Genomic DNA, 25688 nt, shown 5'->3' with positions numbered 1-25688 from the left:
ATTGTGCTGCTGCTGCTGAGACTATTTGCTCTGTATGTGTTAGCGGGAGCATTTAAACCTGAACACAGACCGCCTGCCTCACAGCAACGCTATTGGCTAGAACCCGAGTAAACGGAAGTGACGTTATACATAGCTGGCGGACAATTTTTATCTCCAACAGTGTGTATTGCAACACCTACCGGCGGGGAGTAACAGCAGCCGGTGTTACACCAAAAAAGAGCACATAAATACAGTACAGTACAGTTGAAATCAGGCGTATTTCGTTCTAGTATTGTGATTTGAGCGGTTCCTATAACTGCTGTTTTCTCGGACTGAGTGATTGGTACACACACTTCTTTGACATTTAATATATTTAATGTGCATTTAATAAAAATACGCTTGGTGAAAAATGTACTGTTCATAGTCTACTGTAAATTAGATTAATTATGTGGTGGATTTATAAGTTATAACAGTCAATTTGGACTTTATCGTATACATTTGTAATTAATAATAAAATAAGAGATGCAGTTTTTAAAATACTTCATAAATGCTACCCAGTCAATTCTAGATTGAGTAGATTTATTACCATTTCTGATAGGTGTATCTTCTGTATTTTTTTAATGTGTCTGTACATTTTCCTTTTGTGTAGATGTGTCCTGGGATTTGGGGGAAAAATTGATAAAAATATTCCAATTAAAAGTCAATATATTTTTTATATATTTAATAACCCTATTTTCTGGCTGACTGAGTCTTATATGATTAACTTAATAATAATACTTGCTAAATATTATATTCATAAAGTTTAAAATGCTTAAAAATTACCACATTTTATTTCTTTTATAAATTCAGATTTGAAAATCTATTTACAAACAATAAATTCTTTGAGCCCTAACCGGCATTCTTCAACCAAAATGTGTGAAAGTTCAGATTTTACTGATCACTGATCTCTAAATCATATGCGTCTTAACATTGAGGTAGTTTATGATGTATAGCTCGCAGGATGTGGGCGTGGTCTGTTCTCCCTATCGCACCGCCCATGACGTGCTGACGTAGTATATCAGACAGCTACTCGGAACTCGGGTCGCTAGCTGCTGGGTGACGTTTATAAATTTAGGGTAAACAGACAGTATGATGTCTTTAATCATGTGTTGTTCTTTCAAATGAAAATATTAATTCATTATATTAATTTACCGCGTAAAGGAGCGAACATTTAGATTGTGAGACCGTTTGTCGTATCAGTGCTGAGGTAAGAACATTTTGAGTATCTGTTCCTAATGCACAGCTAGCTAACCATGAATCTGGATCTGTAGTGAACTCATTAAAGTGGACAGGACATGATGTATATCACTAGATGTAGTGCACTAGTGTAGGGAGTGGTGTTGTATTTAGGATGGAACCCAAGACGCTGTGTGACAGGTCGTTTGTTTTTAAACCGCTGTACATTCAGTGTAATTTAAATGGCGTTAGTCACGTGACTGTTGATTCTTCATAACCGTTTATTGTCATATTGTCATTTATGGTCTGTTTTACCACCGCTTTATCCTGGTCAGGGTCACAGTGGGTCCGATTCATTGGTTGCCAGTCCATCACACTTACTGGGCTCATAACCACTAAAATGAACTGGAAGGTTGTGGGACAAAATACATTTGAACAACCACTAATGAATAATAAAAATAAGCTCAAATTTATGCATATTTATTTCATGATTTATTTGTTTATTAGGATTTTAACGTCATGTTTTACAGAATTTGGTTACAATCATGACAGAAACAGTAATTACTGGTTACACAAGATTCATCGGTTCAAGTCTTTAATGTCAAATACATGTCTTTGGACTGTGGGAGGAAACCGGAGCACCCGGAGGAAACCCACACAGACACGGGTAGAACATGCAAACTCCACACAGAAAGGACCTGAACCCAAACCCAGGACCTTCTCGCTGTGAGGTGACAGTGCTACCCACCGAGCCACCGTGCCGCCCCCATTTATTTCATGAAAAACCCCGTATTACATTGTATTCCTCTACATTCAGTTTTGCCTAGTGGTTAAGGTACTGGACTAGTAAGCAAAAGGTCGCTGGTTCAAACCCCACCAATGCCAGGTTGCCACAGTTGGGCCCTTGAGCAAGACCCTTAACCCTGAGTTGCTTAGACTGTATACTGTAAGTCGCTTTGGATAAAAAGCGTCCGCTAAATGCTGAAAATGTAAATGGAAAAGAACAGTTGCAGAAATCATTAGATTCCCAACATTACCATGATATACAGTGGATTCAGAAAGTATTCACACGCCCTGGTATTTTGTACAGCTTATTGTGTTGTAGTGTAATGGATATAACTGCTGTTTTACCCATCAGTCAACACTTCACCCATTTGATGAGGTAAAAATAGAAAAGTAAACTTTCTTGATTTAAGTATTCAGATCCTTTGCTGTTGCACTCCAAATAATGGTCAGGGGAATCCTGTTTGCTTTCATTATTCTAGAGATGTGTCTAGAACTTGTGGAAGACCATCTTTTGCAATATAAATTGACTGGACCTAGTTTCAAAAGGCACACCTGAGTCTATAAAAGCCCACGATTACACTGCATTGCTAGGAGAAAAACTAAGCCATGAGGTCAGAGGAACCATGATCAAATTGTGTCAAGGCAAGGATGTAGAACAATATGTAAGACATTGAGAGGTTCCAGGACCACAGTGGCCTTTTTGAGTGGATCATTTTGAAATGGGAGAAACTTGGCACATTGTTGAACCTTTCTAGAGTTTACTGGACAAATTTGGCACTGAGTAAGAATGATGGGGGTAGGTAAGAACCCAGTGGTCAACCCTTATTGTGGCACTCCATAAATTAGGCCCTTATGGAACAGTTGGTGGCATGGGTGGCAACTATTGAGTAAAAGGCATACAGCACCCTGCTTGGGGTTTGCTGAACGGCATAGAAAGGTCTCTGGGAAATGTGGGTAAATATTCTCTGGTCTAATGAGACGGAAATTGAAGACTTTTTGAGAATTGAGAACATCGCGATCACAATAAGATTTGCAAACGGTCTGAATACTTTCTGAATCCACAGTAGACGTCCCTTATAAACGTAGATAAACTTTTGAACTTATCAGTGGGCGTCTCAGGAACTTTGCCAGGTAACTATTTATATTTTAACAGGTATATTTGCTTTCAGGTATTCCCCCCTATTTGTACAGTACGTATCCTAAGGTATGTGGACACTTTTGTAATCAGCGGGCTCAGATATTTCCGCCACAACTCTTGATAACTGAGGTATGTGAACAAGGCGCCTCAATAGAAAATCATTGGCAGTACAACGCTTTGATCTGAAGAGTACAGTTTGCTAGAGCTGCCTCAGTAGGTGCCGTGATTATGATGTGAAAACATGCTGGAACAACAACAGCTTATATGTGAATCTTCATTAATATGAAGAATAAGCCACTGAGTTCTAAAGTGAGACGCATGTTGAACGTCTACCACCAACTGCAACTACTAACAAGTTCCAAACTGCCTCTGGATTCAAACCCCCCCCCCCCCCCCCTTGATCTTTGTCTTGGGCAGTTGTAGCCTAGCGGTTAAGGTACTGAACTAGTAATCGAAAGGTTGCTGGTTCAAGCCCCATTACTGCCAGGTGGCCACTGTTGGGCCCTTGAGCAAGGCTCTTAACCCTCAATTGCTTAGACAGTATACTGTCACAGTACTGTAAGTCACTTTGTATAAAAGCATCTGCTAAATGCTGAAAATGTAAATCACACTTTAGTATAGATTAGTATTCCAAATGTCAGCCAGGCCTGATCGCTTGACCTTATTAACACTCTCGTATTCGATTACATGTGCGCACACACACACACACCAGTCACTGAGGTATCAAAGATGTACACATAATATTAATATAAAATTATTTTGTAAATGTTGACATCCTTACTGAGGAATCGAAGAACACACTTGCAGTTTTATGCCAATCCAGGTCCAGATAATCACACCCTTCCTGTCATGCTCTAGTAAAGAAAAACAAAAGAGTCTTTCAGGAAACATGATGCCTTACTGATTCCAATACAGGGACACTGGAAACAGGTTATCAAACACTAGTGCAAACATTTATTCATAGAAAGTGTATACGAAACCACCACTAGAACTAGGACTAGAGGAAAACACAGTGGGAGCTAAATGATAATACAAGAAGTCTTCTACATGTGAAGCTGAGACAGGAAAAGGCCTTCCCTAAGCTGTTGCTGCAGAGTTGGAGCATATAATTTCCTTTATATAACTGATTTATTATACTTCCTAACAGTCGTTGTGGCTGAAACACATTAATTCAGTAATTTGGAGGAACGTCCCAATACTTCAGTCCATGTAGTGTATCTTTAAACAGTAGTGGGGCGGCACGGTGGCTCAGTGGGTAGCACTGTCGCCTCACAGCAACAGAAGGTCCTCGGTTCGATCCCCAGGTGGAGAGGTCAGGGTCCTTTCTGTGTGGAGTTTGCATGTTCTCCTCGTGTCTGTGTGGGTTTCCTCCGGGAGCTCCGGTTTCCTCCAACAGTACAAAGACGTGCAAGTGAGGTGAATTAGAGACACAAAATTGTCCATCACTGTGTTTGGCATTAAACTTGTGAACTGATGAATCTTGTGTAATAAGTAACTACCTGTCCTGTCATAAACGTAACCAAAGTGTGTAAACATGACGTTAAAATCCTGATAAATAAAAAATAAACAGTGGTGTGAAAAAGTAAGTGCCCCCTTTCCGTTTGCCTTCTTGATTGTGTATTTGTAAGACTAAATGATTTTAGATTATTAAACACAGCCAGACTTTTAGGTGCTGTAGAATATAAATCTCACTTATTTTGAACCATACCACCTAAAGCCAGTCGCTACCTTCAACCTTTTCTTCTAACCACCAGATACCCTGTTCTGTCTGATAAGTGCTCAACCAGACCACTGTGCCACTCAAGTGCTTCCAAAATGATTTAAACATCTGATTATTTTTTTGCAGTAAATAACCACATAACGCACCATTGTACCATGTACCAGTCCCAGTGTAGGTGCCAGGAGGCGAACTTACGTGCTGGTTGTCATATGATAACGCCATATGTCTTGTTTTTTCCTCCAGCTGCTTGTAAAGAATGAGTGGGGCGGCACTGGGCATTGAGATCGTGGTGGTGTTTTTCCTGGCACTCTTTCTTCTGCACCGATATGGAGACTTCAAGAAGCAGCAGCGCATGGTGCTTTTCAGTACCTTGTTGGCCTGGTACCTGTGCTTCCTCATCGTCTTCATTCTCCCGCTGGACGTCAGCACGGTTCGTTCAGTCCACCGAAACATCTGTAATGATTTCACATGAATTCCCATCAATTTCAACCCCTATGCTGCTCGCACCAACCCCGCCCGGTCCGAGAAGAGCCTCAGACTGTCACGCGGCCCCGCTGGCAAGTGTGCAGAGAGCTGTATCACGTACGGAGAGACACGCTATGCTGTGCTGTGAGTTCCCCAGACAGCAGAAACCCATCGACCTTCCTCCCTCAGTCACAGCCGCATGTGTCACACGCCTGGCCAGGTTGATGACACAGCTGAGATTCAAGCTTAAGATCTCAGCACTGGTGGGTTTGGCCTGATTTACCTGAAATCACTGGGAACAGTGTAGCAGAGCAGTAACACACACCAGTTTGATGCTAGTTCATCACTAACCCCCCACCAAACACAGCCAAATAGCCCCACTTGGGGTTCTAACCATGTATGCCAGCGGTATTGGGCAAGTGTAATTTACAGCATTGCCACCCAGGGACCCCAAAGCATTTTAATACATGAAAATGAAATTTTATAATGTGGGTAATGTGTTGGCTTTTGTATTTCAGACCATATACAGACAGTGTGTAAGTGATCATCTTTTACCGTCTGTGATTCCACCGATCTCCAATCAGACGAAAGAAAATGCGTCTGAAGCACCCACTGTTAGGTAATTACTTGCTTACCTATTATCTAGTCTGTCTAATATAGGGTAGGTATATAAAGGAGGAAGCATAATACCTTTGGGAGTCATTTATTAGCTATTTATTAGCAATCTGTGTGTATACAATGACTAAATGTAGCCCATACCTTGCCCTGTACAACCTTCATCTTCTTTTATCATAAGGACAAACCCCCATAGCCCCCCAATGACCAGATATTATAGGTGTGGTGGTCCATTTTCAGTACTGCAATAACCTTAACATGACATGACATTCAGGTGCAGCGGTGTTGTTGGGACACAGACCCTGTTTGCATTGGATGTAGGGGTTAACGTACAGCTGTTTTCTGTTTTTGGCTGTATATATTTTGACTAAAGCACTGCTCTGTTACTAGCATTGAGGTGTTTAACAATCCCAACAATGCTGCACCAGCTACACGTATACAGTTACAACACACTACTATTGTATTACAATGTTGCTGAGGTCCACCAGCCAAGTAATATCTGGTCACTGGGGGGTCCGGTAGAGGAATAGTGAAGAGAGGGAGGGGGCAACAAACAGCCATTAACTGTTTAACATCACACATCACTGTTTCCCTGTTTATTTTGTAGCATTGAAAAGGTGTGTCACAAACCATGGAGCTACATTCCCGACGGCATCATGCCCGTGTTTTGGAGGGTGGTGTACTGGACCTCACAGTGTCTTACATGGTCAGTTGATAGTACTGTTTTCTAATCTTAATGTATTACGGACTTCATCGTAAGGAGCATCTTCAGCCATCTGTAATAAAGACCCAGGAGATGCTTCCTTGTTCATATAGGGTGTGTCCTCATACGTTTTCTGTTTTATGTGTATTTCTTTTTTCAGGAAAAGCTCTGCTGCCAGCTGTTTTCATTTACATTTACATTTTCAGCATTTAGCAGACGACTTTATCCAAAGCGACTTACATTACAGTTACAGTATATAGTCTGAGCAATTGAGGGTTAAGGGCCTTGCTCAAGGACCCAACAGCAGCAACCTGGCAGTGGTGGGGCTTGAACCAGTGACCCTCTGATCACTGGTCCAGTACCTTAACTACTAGGCTACTTACTTTATCCTGGTCAGGGACGTGACAGGTTATGTTTCACCGTAAATCACTAAGTGCAAGGCAGGGATACCCTGAACAAGGGCGCCAATTCATAGCAGGGCTTTAGTCATTACTCCCCCATCCCCCTATAGGCCGGCTGATAGCACCACTGAGATTTGAATTGGAAACTCAGCAGCGGTGGGCTAGTGTAATAGACCGCTGCACCACTCGAGTGTCTTCAAAAGTAATAAAAAGTCAAACTTGTCAGGACATCTGGCTCAGTTCTCCCTACTGACTAATCATAATGCAGCTCACACTGTTTTTGTAGTGGCCAGGGGATGATGTAAAATCAGTGTGGTTGGTGGATACATGGACATTTCTGACGCAATTAATCAGAGAAGTTGTAACACCACACATAAATAGCAAATCTGATGAGCTTTGTATTTTATTACAGTGCAGATGGATTTTTTTTAATAGACATAACTGGTTAGTTTGCTGACTATAGTGCTTTAAAAGTTACTACGGTAACAGTGTGGTAGTTGTGTGAACCACACCTCAGCATATTCAGTACTAAGCCTGATTAGTTTTCTATAAATGGTTTATTTATATATCATGTAGCACTTATAATAAAATCACAGTAAACGACCTGTACTGTGTTCACATTCTTTTATTCTGCTGCCTTTGCAGGCTTCTTCTACCCTTCATGCAGTCGTATGCACGCTCGGGAGGCTTCTCCATCACAGGCAAAATAAAGACCGCGCTCATCGAGAATGCCATCTACTACGGCACATACCTGTTCATTTTCGGCTCCCTCCTCATCTACGTGGCCGTGCATCCTAAGTGGCGTCTGTCCTGGTAAGAGCACCACACCGGTCCCACAGTTCGCTCCCTCAGGGCTCAATTAGCATGGTTTATTTGTGACGAAGCTCCTAATTCTTTAGGTATGAGCTGCAGACCATAGGCATCACCGCGGCTAACACGTGGGGTCTGTTCCTGCTGGTGCTGCTGCTGGGTTACGGCCTGGTGGAAATCCCACGGTCCTACTGGGAAGCTTCTCGGCAGGGAAACCTGCTCATCAAGACCTACTTTAAGGCTGCTAAGCTGATGACTGAGAAGGCCGATGCAGAGGAGAACCTGGAGGATGTCATGGAGGTGGGTGGTGACCGATTCCCAGCTTCAGAAGACGTGGACCATGAATAGTAAAGATAATCGTGTCGGGTCAGGAATTACACAAGTCATTATTAATGTGGACTCTCATGCATAAACACTGCTAGCTTGAGTCATTGCGGTTGTGTATTTAGACCATAATTAAGTGGCACTGATCCCCAAAATGGTACATATTAACAACAGCAGTGGTAGGTCGTTAAAAAGTCTTATAAATGTTTAAATCATTTCATCATTTTAATGTTTTTATCACTATTTTATTATAATCAGGGTTGTAGTGGGTTCAGATTCTTTAGAATCACTAGATTCTGTGCGGTAACCCGACACCAAACATGATGCCCATCCATCGTGGGGCATTCTGAAGGACCTGCCACCCTTGTACTATAGAAACACCTAACAGACCAGAATCAGAGGACGGTGTTGAGATGAACAGGAGTATAATAATCATTTTATAATTTTTTTATGACCATTGGTTGGATGTTCTTATTCTTACTACAGGAGGTGAGGAAGGTCAATGAATCCATCAAGTACAACCACCCTTTCAGAAAGTATGTTGACACGATCCTTAGAAAGGTAAGAAGAACACAAAAGGAATTTCTACAGCGTGTGTATAGGTTTGCCATCCAAGAAACATTTTAATAAATATTGTCAGATATAATCCAACAACCTTCCCCAGAAAACAGTCACATATGAGCTAGAAGATGTTGCATCAGCAGGAATGCTGTCCACAGTCAATCGAGCTTTACGTTACCAGGAGCTTTGAGGCTGCTGTGCATATAAAGACACCTCTCCAGCAAAATCTGCACCTTATATTTAAACTGAAGTTTGTTGTTGATCGCATGGACAAAATAAGCAGTCGTAGGGGGCTTTTCTCCTACATGGCATCCTCTAAAATACATATAAAATATGTTTTTAATATTTCATATGAATAGTCTGTGTTGCTGTATGTTTTTCACCCAGTGTATTTCGAGAAACCTAAAATATATCCCTATATACTTCTATAATATATTCTATAATCTACGGTATTTCTGTATAAACTTCTATAATGTTCCGATTATTCAAATAAATAATCCAAATCCCCAGACCCTGCATGTACCTTACCTAAGTGCACAGCTGTTCGTAAATGTGTACTTTGAAGAAAGTGTATAAAGATAGGTGATTTTGAAGAAGGAATTGGGTGAGTTGGGGGGGGGGGGGGGGGGGGGGGGATTCATTGGATTGATGAATACTTCACTTTTGTACTGGTTGCACTTTGCATATTTGTTAGGTGTTTTTCGGAAACCCCACAATGGAAAGAGGTGGGTGAGGATAGTGAATTAAATAAAAAGGTTTTAGTATTGACGAGTATTAAAATAAGGACTGTAACAACTCCTGTCCACTGAAGAGATAAATATTTTCCCATGAGCAGAAGGAATTAATGGCGACGTGTTTGATACTTTGCTGGAACTGGAACACAAGAGCAATCCTAAAGAACAAAAATGTAAATATAATGGACAAATAGAATTAAAAATAAAATGACTTAAACATAATACAATAAAGTGGCATAAAAAACCTTAAATAAATAAATATATTGCCATGTAATGCAAACAATAAATCCCTTCATTGAGTGACTAACTATTGTATTAACTCTTTTTCAAAGTGTCCTGTTGAGTATCAGGAGAAGATGGGCAGAAATATGGACGACTACGAAGATTTTGATGATAAGCAAAACACCTATCCAAGCGAAAGAGGCCTAGTCAAACTTCACAAGCAGGTATTAAAACTTCTTTTTTTAATTTTGTTTATTCTTACATACAGCAGAAGATTTAAGTGCAATTAATTTTATTGTAAATATAGAAATAGTGATTGTTCCATTCTAGACCCTTTTAATTCCACAATATGAAATTCTAGCTTTAACAATTGTTGAAAGCCAACAAAGAAGTAAAATTAAAATGATTGTTATGTAAATTTGGAGACACACAAGGACACTTTGACTTGTATAGTAAGTGCATTCAGAAAGTATTCAGACCCCTTTATGTTTTTCACACTTTGTGTTGTGTAATTGCCTTTAAAAGGACTTTTGTACCCAACAATCTTCACTTAATTACCCATAATGACAAAGCAAACGCGTTTTAGTACGAAAAAGATGGAAATCTCTTATTTATGAGAAGTATTTGGACCTTTTATTCAAAACTTTGGGGCGGCACGGTGGCTCGGTGGGTAGCACTGTCGTCTCACAGCAAGAAGGTCCTGGGTTTGATTGCCAGGTGGAGCGGTCCAAGTCCTTTCTGTGTGGAGTTTGCATGTTCTCCCCGTATCTGTGTGGGTTTCCATTGAGAGCTTCGGTTTCCTCCCACAGTCCAAAGACATGCAAGTGAGGTGAACTGAAGATACAAAATTGCCCATGACTGTGTTCGATATTAAACTTAAATTGGTTAATCTAGTGTAACCAGTAACTACCTGTCCTGTCATGAATGTGACCAGACGTGATGTTAAAATCCTAATTAAACAAATAAATATTCAATACTTTGTAGAAGCTGCAATTACAGCTTCATGTGTCTGGCTGCATCTCTACAAGCTTTGCACAGCTGGATTGGGTTCTTCATCCCAATTCTCATGACAGATCCTCTTAAGCTTTCAGACTGGATGACGAACCCAACCTAAGTTGTCAAACTAATATCTCCAGGTTTCTCCATTCTATTGGATTTAAGTCTGAGATTTATCGGGTCACTCAAGGACATTCAGTCTCTGCCCAGAGCCACCCTGGTGTGGTTTTAATGTTGAAAGGTGTTCATAAACTGCCGTCTCTGTTTCTTACCGCAGATGTTCACTGGGGTTTAAATCTAGGCTTATTCACTGTGTGATAATACAATTCTGTCCATCAGGTGATCTATGCCGTCCAGAGGCATAACCGTACACGGGTACAATGGCAAATCCTTCTGGATCAGGCCTTTCACCTGGAAGACGTGGCAAAGAACGAAACCAGCTCATCTCATCAGTTTGTTCACAGCTTCGCACCCACGCAGCCTGCAGGCTGGTTCAGCCGCTACATTTACACACCCACAGTAGGTCAGTGCGTTAACAAACAATGCAAACACAGATAAATCTACATTAATTTTCTCATTTTTATTATGTGCTAAGTTTTAATATATTTCCTGTTTGTGTGTGTGTTTGTGTGTGTGTGTGTGTGTGTGTGTGTGTGTGATTTACCAGAGTGGTATTGGCAGTGCTTTCTGAAGCAGTGGTTTTATCGTGTACTGGCTGTGGTTTTGTCACTGTTTTCGGTCGCTGTGGTCTGGTCCGAATGTACCTTCTTTAGCACTCGGCCTGTCCTCTCTCTCTTCGCCGTGTTCATTCAGCTGGCAGAACGAGATTACAACTACCTGTACATTGAGGTAAGTGTGTGTGGTTGGGGGGGGAATGTTTACATTAGATTTTTTCCCTTAATTATTCATTTAAAGAAATGTTTGTTCCTCTTTTACACTCTAAACAGTGTAAACAGCATTTTTGAATAAACCTGGTTGCACATTTATGAGGGGTATTGTGGTAGTCTTGCTGCTTTAGTGAAGCAGGAAAATTATGTTATTATTTTAGAGCTATGGGAAGCAGCAATTAATAATTTAATTCAATAAAATAAAGGCACTCGGGTGGCACAGCATTAAATTACACTAGCCCACTACTGCTGGGATCCAGGGTTTGGGTCCTCAGTAGTTGGCAGCAGTGCTATCAGACAGTCGTGCGTCTAAATACAGACGTTATTTTTGCTGATCTTCTCACGTCTGCACATGCTGAAGCTGCAGAGCATTCCTGTTTAAACTAAAACATATTTTATACAAAACTGTACAGTAGTAGTGCCTGTCAGTAGTGTTTATTATTTTGAGCTTGACGCTGTTTTGCCGCGTCTCACGTGAAAGGCATAAACGCTGCGGTAAGCTGCAACAGCTTGCAGTAAACGAAGCACAAAATGCTTATTATCTGACTTCTCAGTGCTATTGTGCAGTTGTAGCCAAGCAGTTAAGGTACTGGACTAGTAATCAAAACTTGCTGGTTCAAGGCCCTCCACTGCCAGGTTGTTACCGTTGGGCCCTTGAGCAAGGCCCTTAACATAGATAGATAGATACAGTGCCTTGCAAAAGTATTCAGCCCCCTTGAACTTTTCAACCTTTTGCCACATTTCAGGCTTCAAACATAACGATATGAAATTGTAATTTTTTGTGAAGAATCAACAACAAGTGGGACACAATCGTGAAGTAGAACGAAATTTATTGGATATTTTAAACTTTTTTTAGAAATAAAAAACTGAAAAGTGGGGCGTGCAATATTATTCAGCCCCTTTACTTTCAGTGCAGCAAACTCACTCCAGAAGTTCAGTGAGGATCTCTGAATGATCCAAAGTTGACCTAAATGACTGATGGTGATAAATAGAATCCACCTGTGTGTAATCAAGTCTCCGTATAAATGCACCTGCTCTGTGACAGTCTCAGAGTTCTGTTTAAAGCGCAGAGAGCATCATGAAGACCAAGGAACACACCAGGCAGGTCCGAGATACTGTTGTGGAGAAGTTTAAAGCCGGATTTGGATACAAAAAGATTTCCCAAGCTTTAAACATCTCAAGGAGCACTGTGCAAGCGATCATATTGAAATGGAAGGAGTATCAGACCACTGCAAATCTACCAAGACCCGGCCGTCCCTCTAAACTTTCAGCTCAAACAAGGAGAAGACTGATCAGGGATGCAGCCAAGAGGCCCATGATCACTCTGAATGAACTGCAGAGATCTACAGCTGAGGTGGGAGACTCTGTCCATAGGACACAATCAGTCGTACACTGCACAAATCTGGCCTTTATGGAAGAGTGGCAAGAAGAAAGCCATTTCTCAAAGATATCTATAAATAAGTCACCTGGGAGACACACCAAACATGTGGAAGAAGGTGCTCTGGTCAGATGAAACCAAATTGAACTTTTTGGCCACAATGCAAAACGTTATGTTTGGCGTAAAAGCAACACAGCTCATCACCCTGAACACACCATCCCCACTGTCAAACATGGTGGTGGCAGCATCATGGTTTGGGCCTGCTTTTCTTCAGCAGGGACAGGGAAGATGGTTAAAATTGATGGGAAGATGGATGGAGCCAAATACAGGACCATTCTGGAAGAAAACCTGTTGCAGTCTGCAAAAGACCTGAGACTGGAACGGAGATTTATCTTCCAACAAGACAATGATCCAAAACATAAAGCAAAATCTACAATGGAATGGTTCACAAATAAACGTATCCAGGTGTTAGAATGGCCAAGTCAAAGTCCAGACCTGAATCCCATCGAGAATCTGTGGAAAGAGCTGAAAACTGCTGTTCACAAACGCTCTCCATCCAACCTCACTGAGCTCGAGCTGTTTTGCAAGGAAGAATGGGCAAAAATTTCTGTCTCTCGATGTGCAAAACTGATAGAGACATACCCCAAGCGACTTGCAGCTGTAATCGCAGCAAAAGGTGGCGCTACAAAGTATTAACGCAAGGGGGCTGAATAATATTGCACGCCCCACTTTTCAGTTTTTTATTTCTAAAAAAAGTTTAAAATATCCAATAAATTTCGTTCCACTTCACGATTGTGTCCCACTTGTTGTTGATTCTTCACAAAAAATTACAATTTCATATCGTTATGTTTGAAGCCTGAAATGTGGCAAAAGGTTGAAAAGTTCAAGGGGGCTGAATACTTTTGCAAGGCACTGTAGATAGATAGATAGATAGATAGATAGATAGATAGATAGATAGATAGATAGATAGATAGATAGATAGATAGATAGATAGATAGATAGATAGATAGATAGATAGATAGATAGATAGATAGATAGATAGATAGACTTTATTTATCATATATACATATACAGATGTACAGTACAATGAAATTCTTTCTTCATCTTATGGCGCCCCTGTAGCAGACAGGGTTAAGGGCCTTGCTCAAGGACCCAACAGTGGCTGCATAGCAGAGCCTGGATTTGAACCGCCAATCTTCCGGTTGATAACCCAAAGCTCTACCCACTAGGCTACCACTGTCCCTAACCCTCAATTGCTTAGACAGTATACTGTCAGCACTGTAAGTGGCTTTGGATAAAATGCAGAAAATGTAAAGGTATTGCAACTATGTTCTAATGGGGCACCTGGGTGGCACAGCCGTCTATCACCCTACCTATTGTTAACAAGCACGCTACAGACACAACTGAGAGACTTGAGGCATCAGGATTCAACAGCATGTGGAAGAGTGACACCTGCTGTCTGGTCATGGCATTTGCACGAGTGATAGAAGTTATACATCAGTTGTGTGTTATTCTATACGTGTCACAGCTTTACGTAGGAATCCGCCACTGGTTGGTGAAAAGAACAGGGCGTGTGCTAGCCTCAGCCAGCATGGATGTTGTGCTTGATTGACAACGCAGTTGGGGGGAATTTAACAAACCAACAAAACTTTAGTCCTAATGAAACGTTAGCAGTAAAATAACTGTTAATAATACATTTCAAGTTTAGAAGGTGGGATTAAGAGAAGCTAGGATTAGCTACTTTGTCCTCTGACACTAATGTATATTTTATCCTCTAGATGGCGTGCTTCCTCACAATTTTTTTCCTCTGCACTTGCGTCTACTCAACTGTGTTCCGCATTCGTGTTTTCAACTACTACTATTTCGCCTCACACCATCAAACCGATGCCTACAGCCTGCAGTTCAGTGGCATGTATGTACTGCACTGCACCTGACTTCATTTTTTGTGATTGATGATCTCAGTGTCTATTAGTTTATTGCTGTAAGTCTGAATGATGTGGTGATGGTCTTGTCACGTCGTTCCTCAGGCTTTTTTGCCGTCTGACTCCGCCCCTCTGTCTAAACTTTCTGGGTCTGATCCACATGGACTCCGCCATCTCTCACCAAGCCAAGGAGCAGACCGCGTACACTTCCGTGAGTCCTGTCATGTTCCCCTAGTGTACTTGGCTCTATGTGTACTGTAGCACTGATCAGCACGCTTGTGTTCTCTGGTGCTTCTTGTTTCAGATCATGGGGTCCATGCGGGTCCTCTCATTCATCGCTAATGGATTTTACATCTACTACCCCATGCTGATAGTAATTCTTTGCTTTGCCACATACTTCAGGTTTGTTATGTAAATAATCAAACAGTGGGTAGCCAATTTGTAGGGTGTGGGTTTGAATCCTGGCTCTGCCATGCAGCCACTGATGGGCCCTTGATCCCAGCTTCCAAAGAAGCAAGGATTTGTGAATAAAGTCAAGTCAAATGTATTTGTATAGAGTTTTTTTACAACAGACATTGTCTCAAAGCAACTTTACAGAATCCAGGACCGACAGACCAAAAAACCCCTGTTGAGCAGCCGAGAGTGATAGCGGCAGGAAAAACTCTCTTAGAATTACAGGAAGAAACCTTGAGAGGAACCAGATTAGCAGCGACCCCCATCTTTCTTGGGTGGCCTGGAGAATAATTTGGATGAATATTTTTATTAAAGGAATAAAGAATTTAATGTATATATGACAAATAAAGGCGTTCCATCTGCCCTAGATTAATATTATCCTTATCTTAGAACAGGTTTCTTTCTTCCATGTCAGGAAAAATCCCATAAATAAAAGAAAAATAATCAATTTGTTAATGCATCATAGTGTTACACATGAGCCTTTAAAAATAATCATTTGAATGTGCTAGTAGGTGCCCGCTGTTTTGCTTATATTATAGAGCCTTTAATGTACTAATCCAACTGAGCACTTTAATAGGCACACCTACCTGCTACCTACATTTACTGATTGATTTAAGCTACACCTACCATACAGATAAACTTTGTGGCTATACAAATACTGAAGAAGGTGCCCGGGTGACACAGTGGTCTGTTACGCTAACCCACTACCGCTGAGATCCACATTCGAATCTTAGTGGTGCTACTGTTCATATTTTAGAGATTATGCACACAATCAATCATCAGTACTGACTCTGGGTTTTTGTTCAGCCTTGGTACACGCTGCCTGAACCTGCTGGGCTTCCAGCAGTTTATGGGAGATAATGAACTGACTTCTGACCTTATTGATGAGGGCAGGGAGTTACTCCGTAGAGGTAAGTCTTGGTATTGTGTAATCATATATAAACAGTACAGAACAAAAACTATTACTGATTATTTTCCATATGTTTATTTTTGTCTCGGTTACAGAGAGAAGAAAACGGCAAAGGATAGAAGATGGAGAGAACAGAAGGAGGGTGAGTGTAGAGGGTTTTGTCATATTATACACAGATGCCCAAAAAAACTGAGCATGGCAGTGCCTTATTCATAACAGTTGTATACATACAGTATATGAAATGTTGAGGTTTATGGTAGTTCACGTGTTGACTGCAGTAGATGTGATCAGTATAAATACCTGAGTGGCCAAATCATTATGGTTAGTGGGAACTGAACTGAAATCAGTTAATATCAGTAACATACACTGTTACACATTATTATGACCAGTTAATATCCAGAGTATCCAGCTTGTGCAGCACGGATACTGCAGCAGGTTGTCACAGCTATCTAGAGCCATGCTGACTGCAGTGCATCCCACAGCTGCTGGAGGGGGCGAGGGGGAGGATTGGGTTCTTCCTCAGTTGGGTTCAAGTCTGAGGAATTAGGTATCCAGGGTAGTACTTGGAAGTCTTGGTCATGCTCCTCCAACCAGTGTTGGACATTTCTAGCCGTCTTGCTGGAAGATCCCATCCGCCCCAGGGAAGACAATCAGCATGTATGTGAGTATGTGATCTGCAAGGATGGATTCATACCCAAATCAGCCAAGAGTGTCTTCCACATGGATGCATGAGCCCAGAGAACGCCTCAAAAACATTCCCCTGACCATAACGCTGCCACAGCCGTCGAAGGTAGACAGTGGTCATAATCATGTGACTCGACAGTGTATATAATCAATTGGAATGTGTCTGAAGTTGGAATCCGTGTCCTTCCTTTCTAACAGGAATGGAGAGAGCGCTACGGGCAGCAGAGAGATCCAGAATCAACAACCAGAAACCGAGCCTCCATCTCAGAAATGAAGGAAACCAGTTACGGAGACGCGCTCAGCTCCAACAGACGTGCGTTACGTACCGCGAGTATTCCTACTTCGTGTGCTTGTGCGCTTGCTTTAGGTTTTCGTCTCATTTCCATGGTGCTCTTTTACAGAAGCCAAATACTCTCGCGGGGGTGCGGGACACTCCGAGAGGGATCGCATCGAACTCCTGCAGGACCAAGAACCGCTGGACTTTAATGCAGAATCGGTTACTGATGACCCGCTGGAGGCAAACAGGTTAATAATGCTAACCAGCAAGATACAAAAACACACGATCAGTAAAATCCTACAAATATTACTTTCTATACGGTATTCATTTTATACATTTGATTTTTTCAATGCACCCCACCCCCAATTTTCCTCCCAATCTAGTCATATTCAATTACCAGATTTGTATTTTTGCCTCTGCTGATGCAGACCTCCAGTCCTTAACAATCAGGGCAGTAACTAACACACGCACCCTACAACACATGCGGTAGCCTCCTGCTTCTTTTTACCTGCACGTGGCAGGTTCATATGGAAATCCGTGTCCCTTACGTACCCCTTTTCCACCGACGCGGCACGGAGCCCGTTCCGGTTCCCGAACTTGATTTTGAACCGGTTCCGCGTGTTTCCACCGGAAAAAAGAGGTTCCAGACAGTGAACTAGCGGGCCAATCTGGCACCACAGAATACTTGGTTTTTCAGCCCGAACCGTGACGTCCGTCTGTGTGCGTGTCATGTTGTACAGCATAGCGCATTAGCAACAATGGCGTCCGCTGGAGTCTCATATGGAGCTTAATGCTGCATTTTTATCTTTTAAACTTCACCTGATTACATTTTGAACCAGTTTGCTGCTTATACTTTCAAAGCACCTTTAAAAAGATGAATCGTGTGATATTACAAGATAAACGTGACCCGGACAGAACGAAAAACGCTTAACGTGAAAAATAAAGCATGAAGCTTTTTCAGCTCCCAGAGCTGCATAAACACACGTGAAGTAAATCCAGCTAAACACAGATACATGTGGTATTTTAGAGTAGATTTGATGTTTATTTCACACAGATTAATGTTCATGTTGTGGAAGTTTAATGATGTTTCACCGCTCAAGCTGAGCGCTGAGCAAATCGGCTATTTGCGCCGAGAGTCGCGGTGAAAGCGAAGCGCAAAACTCCTCTCACGTTAATGAACTAAAGAAAACAACAACTGAGACAAACACGTCACGTCTTCTTATCACCGATTGTTAGATCGCTGCTTTTTACATAAAAACAAACATCTATAACAGCAGCACAAATGCTCGCACATAATCCACACACTCCGCCATGATATTACTGCTCTTAACTCTTAGTAACACCCACCGATGATGACGCTGCTTGGTTCTCAAAAACTGGTGGAAACGCGCGTCGGTTCTCTACAGAACACCAAGGTTCAGAGAGACCTGACCAGAACCGGTTCAAGAACCACGTTTTTTTTGGTGGAAAAGGGGTAACGGAGAGTCACGCTGATCTCCATTATCCCCCGTCTCTGTGCAGGCGCCATCTATCAGCCAGCAGAGGTTGTAATTGCAGCAGTTATGAACAATCCCTGCCACAATTCCTCCCTCTGACAGCCAATTATTGTCAGTGTAGAAGTCTGGGTATCAATTAGCAGAGCTGAGATTTAAACTCGTAAGCTCAAGATGCCAACACTGGTGGGCAGGAGTATTTTACTGCCGCACCACCCAAACGCTTTTGATTAATTTATGTTTTTTTACAAATGCTGAAAGCTAGAAACTCTCAGTGCAGTTATTTTTTAATGACAGACTTAGTATATTAACTACATTTTTGCTAGTTAATATACTGATCTTCTATTTATTTATTTTTTTTCAAAGGACGCACATATGCCGTCAAACTATTCGGTTTTATAAAGTACATATACATCAAAATAAGGAAAATCTATCATTTAAGTGTTTTGAATCACAGTGCTTTTAATTCTGCACCTTACCTGCTATCATGTGTAATCTGATCCTCACTTCAATGTAATCTAATAGTTCTCTTTTAAATAAATACAAATTATGTTCATGCAAATGTACACAGCTGCCGCAGAGTAAACAAATGTGCCACCATACACCTTACACTCGGTGCCTGAAGTAGGGAAAAACGTGCCGGTACTCCTCTTACTCTCATGTAGGTGTGTATCAGCAAAAGCGGCATGTCATTAAGTATTACATGAACGCATTGACGTTGCTCGTCTTGTACTAGACCTGTGGGTGTCCCGTAGTGTCCCCTGGGTAATGCAGTTCATACACGGTCGCACAGAACCTGATATGGAGCTGTAATATAAACTCTCTGAGTTGCAGTGCTGTTTTGTTGTGCCCTTAATTTTGGTTGGTTGAGTTTAGTTTGGGAGTTCGGTATAGACTTTAGAACTTATTCTAATAGGGGCGCAACAAAACAAGCATTAATTAAATTTTATTAAAATACATAACTAATTTAATACAGATGAAATAAATCAGCTGCAGCAGCAGTGGACACACACCCATTCTAAATTAAAAAATCCAATTTTTGGAATTAAAATAGAAATGACAAAATCAAAAACATGAGAATTTTAAACAGGAACTGCTGCATTTAGTTGGTCAAGTGGACATTGCCCCCTGGCAAATGCAGTTCATGTGTGGTCATTATGAATCGCACAAAATTAAATGAAACTGAGAGGACAAAAAAAAGTGTATCAGCTCTTGTGAGAAGTGCTGATACACAAAAAAATCATGGTACACCAAAGACTAAAATGTAGAATAGCTGGTACTTTGTATTGAACACTGCTGACACTGATGTCTTCCTATATTTTAACATACAACCCTCTCTCTTGTCCTCTTTCTCTCTTACTGTGTGTATTACAGGCATGTAGGAGGGAGGTACCTGTCCATGTCCTCCTCACAGAGCAGAATCTTTGACGATGTGTAAAAGCAACGGTCAGGACACGAGCCGAAACTGAAAAACGAGCGTCAGGGCTGGATGGAGCTTCTGCTCAGTCCGATCACGTAAGGAGAGATTTTGGATAAACGTGGTCCTTGTGAACGTGCGTCTCATAAAGACTCGTGTAACAGAGCGTACTTGTATTCTGTGGAACACACTCAAACACTGTACAGTTTTCTACAAGGTTTGGACACTCCTGGTCAAATTTTGTGTTTCAGTGATAGCAGTTCTGTTATTTCACATAAACATAACATGCAACATTCAGCAAATAAACAGGACGTGTGTGTTAAAATATGCAGACGTTTCTTCTCTGTAGAGGAGCTGCTTACTTAGGTTACTTAGAAAATCAACAAAAAATACAACTGCACCAGGGGTGTCCACATTTTTAAGGCTGTAATGTAAACTCTCTGTGTTTCAGTGCTGTTTTGAAGCACCCTTGTCGACCTTGAATCCCTGTTGGCATCCCGAGTCTTGTTTGAAGCTCCGGTTTAGTCTTGAGGTTCAGAACTTATAATGAACAATCGTTATAATTAAATATCATTGTTTTTTTGCATTTCCCTCACAATCTAGTCCTATTTAATCACTTGATCACATTTCACTCGCTCTACTGCTGCTGATTTCCACTCCTGACCAGACCAGGGAGGGCCGTAACTGACACGCGTCCCCTCCGACACATATGAAGCATCGACTGCTTTTTTTCTCCTGAAGAAGACCAATAAAAATTATAAATAGAAAATTATAAACAGAAACTGCAGCATTACTGTAGTGTACTAGTTTTCCAGTTGGTCAAGTGCACAATATTTCTTCTCTCTTACTCTGTTAGGTGCCATGTCATAATGTAGTGCTAATATGACACAAAAAGTACAAATGTATTAAAAAATGGTTCATATGTGCCCAGGTGGCACAGCGGGATATTCCGCTAGCACACCAGCGCCGAGATTCTGAACTCCCCTGTTCTAATCTTGGCTTTGCTACCGGTGCACAATTGGCAGTGCCTGCAGCTGACACAAATCGGTCACCGTGTCTGCTGGGTGGACCAAATGACTGGACCAAGTGGGTGGGGTCTTCAAATGCTGTGCAAGGACCCTGGTTAGCAGATCGAGGCGCTTGTGCAGAAGCACCGGTGTAAAGAAGATCAGGGATCCACAGCGGCGGAAGACAAATTGATTACGCTAAATCGGGAGAATAAGGGAGAAAATGCATAAATACATTTTAAAAAATGGCTTATAGTTTGGTTTGGAACAAAACTGGTCATCTGTAGGTCAGAAACATTGTACAAACTGTTATTAAAATCAGTTCTACTGTTCTTGCTGTGCTTCATGGCCACTCGTGAGCTGGAGCTCACACTTCTGAGTCGATGAGGGTGCTGAAACGACAGTGAAATGCAGTTTGTCTGAAATCCTCCTGCCTGATTCACTGCATGATAACACGCCCCTAATTTCCCCTCCGTGCATCAGGCTGCTTGCTTTCCAGTCCTCACCTGCGATTTTTGAATCGCAGCAGCACGGTTCAATGAATCATTAATAACGAAATCTAACAGCATCTATTATTTATTGTTAACTGTGTACGTGAGTGAAGAGTGTTAGTGAGAAGATGCATTTTCTTCACTATTTTATTGAAATGTATTAGCAGGACATGAATCCAGTGTTTCGATGAGGCCGCTCAGGCACTTTACTTTGGGGTGTGTCGTCTTAAGTTAGGTTTGGTTTCTCATTCAGTGGATGTACTGTAATGTATTTATTTAAGGCTTTGCACATGAAAATAACTGGACCTTTTAGGGGATGGAACGAACACTACATGGTCAAAAGTATTGATTGATGATGATTTGCCAGATGATTCTGCATTAAATGCAGTTTAAAAAGAGGCAGTGGCTGTCTTTAAATATCTCTGAGGAAGCATGTGCTCGCTCGCACATTCCTGTATTATTAGATCTTGTGCATTTAGAAAGATTCAGCTTGAACTACTTAATTAGGACATAACAGGGTTTAATAGAGCATTTAAACAAATGAAGGGTGTCACAATTAGCAATGATTTTAAATTAAAGCAGAAGTACGTAAGCTTGTGTTTTTTTTAGTTGATCTATAGTTGTAATACATTTTTCTTTCATGTTCTGACAGCTGCCTCAGGACTCCGGAAGTGATCTGATGGTTCTGAGTAGAAAAACAATACATATTCATGTACCAGTACCAGTGAGGTGACGTTTCTAAGACACGTACGTCTTAGAAAACCTTGATCCCATCGTATCGTAATCTCAGCTCTGGGCTGAGCAGCCACATGAACAACGTTTGGCCTGTTGTTCATATAAGGGTGGGGTAGCAGTAAGCCGGATAGGGTCTCCTCGTTACTGATGCACTACGACCTCTGCTGGCTGATTGATGGCGCCTGCTCAGGGGCGGGGAAGGAGTGCGTTGATCAGGGTGTGTCTCTCCGTACACAGGGCTGATCCGCATTAGCACTCGCCTAGTGCAGGTGAAAAAATGCATACGGGTGCTGCCCACGTGTCGGAGGGGGTGTCGTTTTTCTCAATCAGAGCGGGGATCGGCATTAGTGGTGAGGAAGCATGAGGCAATCGGGCAATTGGACGCGCTAAAGGTCGAGAGAAAAAGGGGAGAAAATGCATAAACAAAATACAAAAAAAAAAGAAGTTTTTAATGTGACCCTTATTCTCAGCTTCTCAAGGTGACTTGCTGAAAAAATATTACAAACAACATTTTAGGGATTGTTTCATTAATTACAGACAATCCGAAGTAACAGCTACGGCTCTAAGTGTGTTTTGGAACATTCAGGTAGTATTCTCCAACCTCTGATATATCAGTGGATGAAGAAACACATTTTTATTTATTTATGTTGTAAGGGGATATATTATCATAGATAAACTGTATATTTGAGAAAGAGAAAATGATACAAACAAGGATTTTTTTTCATTTCATTTAACCTTAACGACTCCTGTAACAGAACTTACTGTTTTATGTGAATGTTTATTGTAGTACTTTATACATACACAAAGTAATTTTATTTTATTCTCTCTGCTGGCATTAATTATACTCACACTTTATATTATTTAATATTTTATTTCTACATCAGTGTTTTCTCTTTTGTAATTGGTGAATTTGTTAATTACTGTATGTGTTTTGATTCGGTTATGTTGTATACTCTTGGTATCAGGATCCTGTTAAGTGACCTTTTGTTCCTATGATTAAGGTACTTTTGGGGAATTATGTTACACACCATCACATGGACTCGTGTTCCTCATGGGTGATTTAAATCTGGTGATTTAAATAGATTTATTATTCAAAACAATATTGCTGAAGGAATAATCTGACAACTTGATCAGTGGTGTAGTGAAGAATATACTTTATAAATGTATATAGATGTAAAACCTGCTTGTTTGTTAATACTGAGTTTCTTCTTTGGTGCCTGACATTTTAGCCCTGATACTAATATTAAAGAGCGTAACATATTATTATTATTATTAATAATAATAATAATAATAATAATAATAACAAAATCAGTCAATATAACTTTTAAATGTTCAGTAACAGGTGAGACTGGACTGTGAGGTTGGTCGAGGCAACCGCACAAAGAGAGTATAGTGTGTTAGCCCAGCATCCATATAGAGAGTTAAACAATCCCATGTAAAAAAGCAGCTGGAATCATGTACAAGTCCTGAGTTAAATCATAGAAAAGTGGACTACTATGCTGGTCAGGGTTGTGGTGAGTACTGTTTTGCCAGTAAACGCTGGGTGCAGGGCAGGAACACCCTGGATAGGGCGCCAATCCACCAGGCCGACTCATATAAGATGAGATTAAAACCTGTCATAGCTCGGGTGATGCAGCGATCTATTAACGCTAGCCCACCACCCACAACTTTAAGATTGATAACCCAAAGCTTTACTCACTAAATAACCACTCAGTCAGATTCCCAGATCTGGGTTTGAATCTCAGTGGCCAGCTCTGTGTCTACACAGTCATGACTGGCTATGTGTAACAGAGGCATAGCCAAAGCCCTGCGATGGATTGGCTCCCTGTCCAAGGTATTCCAGTGTTTCCCTGTAAACCTGACTTGATGCAACACCCACCAGGACAAAGCAATTGAGGAAAATGAAAATACTTGAGACGCCAAATAAGTTAATAAAGTTCATAATGCTTTACTTCTGTAAGCAGTGGATGTGTATCACATATGGTACTGTTCGGACAATCATGTGGCCTCGCCCATCTCTGTAATTCACTCAGAAAAATGTTTCGTCTCGTATGAGTGGCTCGTCATTGTTTTCAGAAAAATTTCCTAAGACGTGTAGTGTTTTTTATTTCCAATCATGTCCTGTCTGAAAAGCACTCAGATCTCAGTAGTATCAGTTTTATAGACACTCTGATGAATCCCAGGCTCCTGCTGCTACTGTAAATATGTTTCAGAAGTACCTGCTAATGCAAATACCTCAGTTTTTTCAGTCATGTGTGATGAAAGTAGTTCTTACACTCAACAAGGAGCCTGGCAAAGTTTTATTTTTAATAATACAGAGATTATTTTCTCACTTTGTTCTCATCACGTCACATTGAGATTAGGTCGAGAACTGCTGGAGAACTTCTCAAACACACACATGCTAAAGATTGATCACATGATCCTAAACTAAGGTTTAAAAACCTGGTTTACACAAAAATCACTTATTATTAAAGTCTAAGGGCAGATGTTCAGGCATGAATAAATGTTTAAGTAAAACACTAGTGAGATTTGGTGATCCAGGGTTCGAATCTCAGCTGTGCTATTAGGCATCTGCAAGGACATAAATGGCTAATGTCTGAGGTGGTGACGGCTGAAATAGCATGGCCATTGGAGGGTAGACTTGTCAGTGCGCTCTCAGCACCAGTCCCAAGCCTATTCGGGGGAATCTGGCAGTTCCAGTCCCAAGCCCAGGAAGGGCATCCAGGGTAAAAACCAGAGTAAAAAGTGTAGTATGCAGACCAGATTGGCTGTGGTGACCCCGATATATGGGAGCAGTTTAAAGAAAGTAAAAAAATATATACAGTGTATCACAAAAGTGAGTACACCCCTCACATTTCTGCAAATATTTCATTATATCTTTTCATGGGACAACACTATAGAAATAAAACTTGGATATAACTTAGAGTAGTCAGTGTACAGCTTGTATAGCAGTGTAGATTTACTGTCTTCTGAAAATAACTCAACACACAGCCATTAATGTCTAAATAGCTGGCAACATAAGTGAGTACACCCCACAGTGAACATGTCCAAATTGTGCCCAAAGTGTCAATATTTTGTGTGACCACCATTATTATCCAGCACTGCCTTAACCCTCTTGGGCATGGAATTCACCAGAGCTGCACAGGTTGCTACTGGAATCCTCTTCCACTCCTCCATGATGACATCACGGAGCTGGTGGATGTTAGACACCTTGAACTCCTCCACCTTCCACTTGAGGATGCGCCACAGGTGCTCAATTGGGTTTAGTCCATCACCTTTACCTTCAGCTTCCTCAGCAAGGCAGTTGTCATCTTGGAGGTTGTGTTTGGGGTCGTTATCCTGTTGGAAAACTGCCATGAGGCCCA

General features: G+C 41.2%; 1 protein-coding gene across 1 annotated transcript; it reads left to right on the top strand.

Moving 5' to 3' along the window:
- The first annotated feature begins 1123 nt into the window (after positions 1-1123).
- On the top strand, positions 1124-20255 carry lmbrd2b (LMBR1 domain containing 2b). Its single transcript, XM_063011399.1, has 18 exons — positions 1124-1225; positions 5082-5268; positions 5822-5922; positions 6526-6624; positions 7668-7835; positions 7922-8132; positions 8643-8717; positions 9784-9897; positions 11009-11192; positions 11337-11518; positions 14713-14846; positions 14962-15067; positions 15161-15258; positions 16117-16220; positions 16315-16361; positions 17102-17216; positions 17305-17428; positions 20048-20255. Exons 2-18 carry the CDS (start codon positions 5095-5097, stop codon positions 20109-20111), a joined length of 2100 nt encoding a protein of 699 aa, XP_062867469.1. The 5' UTR covers positions 1124-1225; positions 5082-5094; the 3' UTR covers positions 20112-20255.
- The last annotated feature ends 5433 nt before the right edge of the window (positions 20256-25688 follow it).

This window comes from Trichomycterus rosablanca, chromosome 16, assembly GCF_030014385.1.
Source record: "Trichomycterus rosablanca isolate fTriRos1 chromosome 16, fTriRos1.hap1, whole genome shotgun sequence".
Classification (NCBI taxonomy): Eukaryota; Metazoa; Chordata; class Actinopteri; order Siluriformes; family Trichomycteridae; genus Trichomycterus; species Trichomycterus rosablanca.
The sequence above is the reverse complement of the archived record's forward strand: the minus strand, read 5'-3'. Positions and strand labels throughout refer to the sequence as shown.

Bases quoted from the DNA above. Each gene is read 5' to 3' on its own strand.
- lmbrd2b (XM_063011399.1), top strand. From the start codon at position 5,095: ATGAGTGGGGCGGCACTGGGCATTGAGATCGTGGTGGTGTTTTTCCTG. The intron at 14,847-14,961 runs GTATGTACTGCA...GTCGTTCCTCAG, and splicing joins AGCCTGCAGTTCAGTGGCAT to GCTTTTTTGCCGTCTGACTC. The intron at 15,259-16,116 runs GTTTGTTATGTA...GTTTTTGTTCAG, and splicing joins TGCTTTGCCACATACTTCAG to CCTTGGTACACGCTGCCTGA.